The 1,702-nt window shown below is 35.5% G+C and overlaps 1 protein-coding gene across 1 annotated transcript; it reads right to left on the bottom strand.

The window, feature by feature from the left end:
- Nucleotides 1-806: 806 nt before the first annotated feature.
- On the bottom strand, nucleotides 807-1,241 carry LOC115231320. Its single transcript, XM_029801377.1, has one exon. The coding sequence runs from the start codon at nucleotides 1,239-1,241 to the stop codon at nucleotides 807-809; it is 435 nt and encodes a 144-aa protein (XP_029657237.1).
- Between the last annotated feature and the right edge of the window lie 461 nt (nucleotides 1,242-1,702).

Raw genomic sequence — 1,702 nt, 5'->3', positions numbered from 1 at the left:
ATTATCAAAATTATATACTTATTAATTTAATAGATTGCGCTTTGTGTCTATATTCTTGTTATGAATATTTAAAATTTTATCGTTAGGGAAAGTTTTAACTGAAACTTGAAATTTTTTAATTTTATCAAAAAACTGTTTTTGAAAATATTTTAAAATCTACACTCATGAAACATTGGAAATATTTTAATATTAGTGTATAATAAAATTTATAAACTTATATTTATTTCTTGTTTGATTTGTATTTTTCTTATTTCTATATTTTTGGTTTGTTTTTCAAGAATACAAGTTGTGTAATTTTATCGATAAAATCATCAGAGGAGAACTGAATGGGTCTTCAAAACTATATTGTAGTAAAATACAGTCTTTATATATTATTGAAATTATAACTTTGAGTCGTTTTTTTGATCGCAATTTTAATTTTTTGATTGAGTGGAGTACTTGAATCAAATATTTTTGAAAACTGATTCAGATCAGTTTTTATCGAATGCTTAGATTATGTGCTTATAAATGTAGGTAAAAGTAAAACTACTTTGAAGTTTTATTCAATTTTAATGTTTCAAAATTTATTGAATTGAAAAATAAAAATCCATGTTAAAGTAATTAATTAATTAGCTTAATCTTCTCTTTTTGGGCCCATAATCCAGTGACCGTATGGGTGTGTTCTCGTCGAAGCTCACTCCACATTCTGAGGCTGCCCTTGGTTGACATTCCGTTTCAGCTTTCTCCTCACTAGGCATCGATATACCATGCCTCTCTTCAGCCTGCATGCTCTTCAATGTCTTCCTCAGAACACTGTCTGAATACTCTCACTCTTTCTTCCAGCTTGAGGACATCAAGATGACCCTTGAAAAATCTTGAGACAATTCCATCCCAGGTACAGGGATTACTTTCACTTTTGCGTGATGAATTGCTTCAAGTTCATTTGCCAATAAGTGATATTTGTGGAACTTCTCAACTTCGACCTGCTTAAGGCAATTTTGCGAAGTAATCCCAACTTCGATAAGAGTGATTGTATTCCTCACTTTGTCATGGACAAATATATCAGGTTTGTTATTCGCCACAGCTGTATCCGTACTAATCGTAGTATCCACACGAATCTCCACAAATTCATTGCTAACAACAGATTGAACTGAGTGTGTCTTTAGTCTCTTAGTTTTCCTTATTCCATATTGACGACAAAGATGTAAGTGAATACATCTGACTACTTCGTTATGCCGTCTAAGATATGAGCTATTCAGCATTCTCCCGCACCTACAGTGGGTCACTTATGGTAGGATTTGTTTTTCCTGTTCCCCGCCATTCACTCCTCCATTGCTGTGTGCACAGACTACTCGGACATGTTCTCCTATTCAACTCGATCGAAATAAGGATGCTGGCCAAACAGGCCATTCTCGACTACCGACTTGTCCACAAACTCATTGATGTGTGCGAAGAGGAGATGGGGTCATTCTACTCTAATAGAAGACGCGAAATGATTGCTCAGGCGGGTGATATGGTCATGCTAATCAACGACTTGGGCAGACATGACCCCCATGTTCACCCTCCCACACTATTCTAGTAGACTTGATGGCCGTTCTGAGAGACAGGTGAACTACTTTGCCAACAATACTTACACAAGTATGGCAATGACAGCAAATGCAAGGTGACCCACTCTTTGCACATTAGATGAACAACTCAGTCGACAGTGAGGAGATATACGACC

The sequence above is a fragment of the Octopus sinensis genome, unplaced genomic scaffold, assembly GCF_006345805.1.
Source record: "Octopus sinensis unplaced genomic scaffold, ASM634580v1 Contig18223, whole genome shotgun sequence".
Taxonomy (NCBI): Eukaryota; Metazoa; Mollusca; class Cephalopoda; order Octopoda; family Octopodidae; genus Octopus; species Octopus sinensis.
This window is presented reverse-complemented; position numbering and strand designations above follow the sequence as displayed.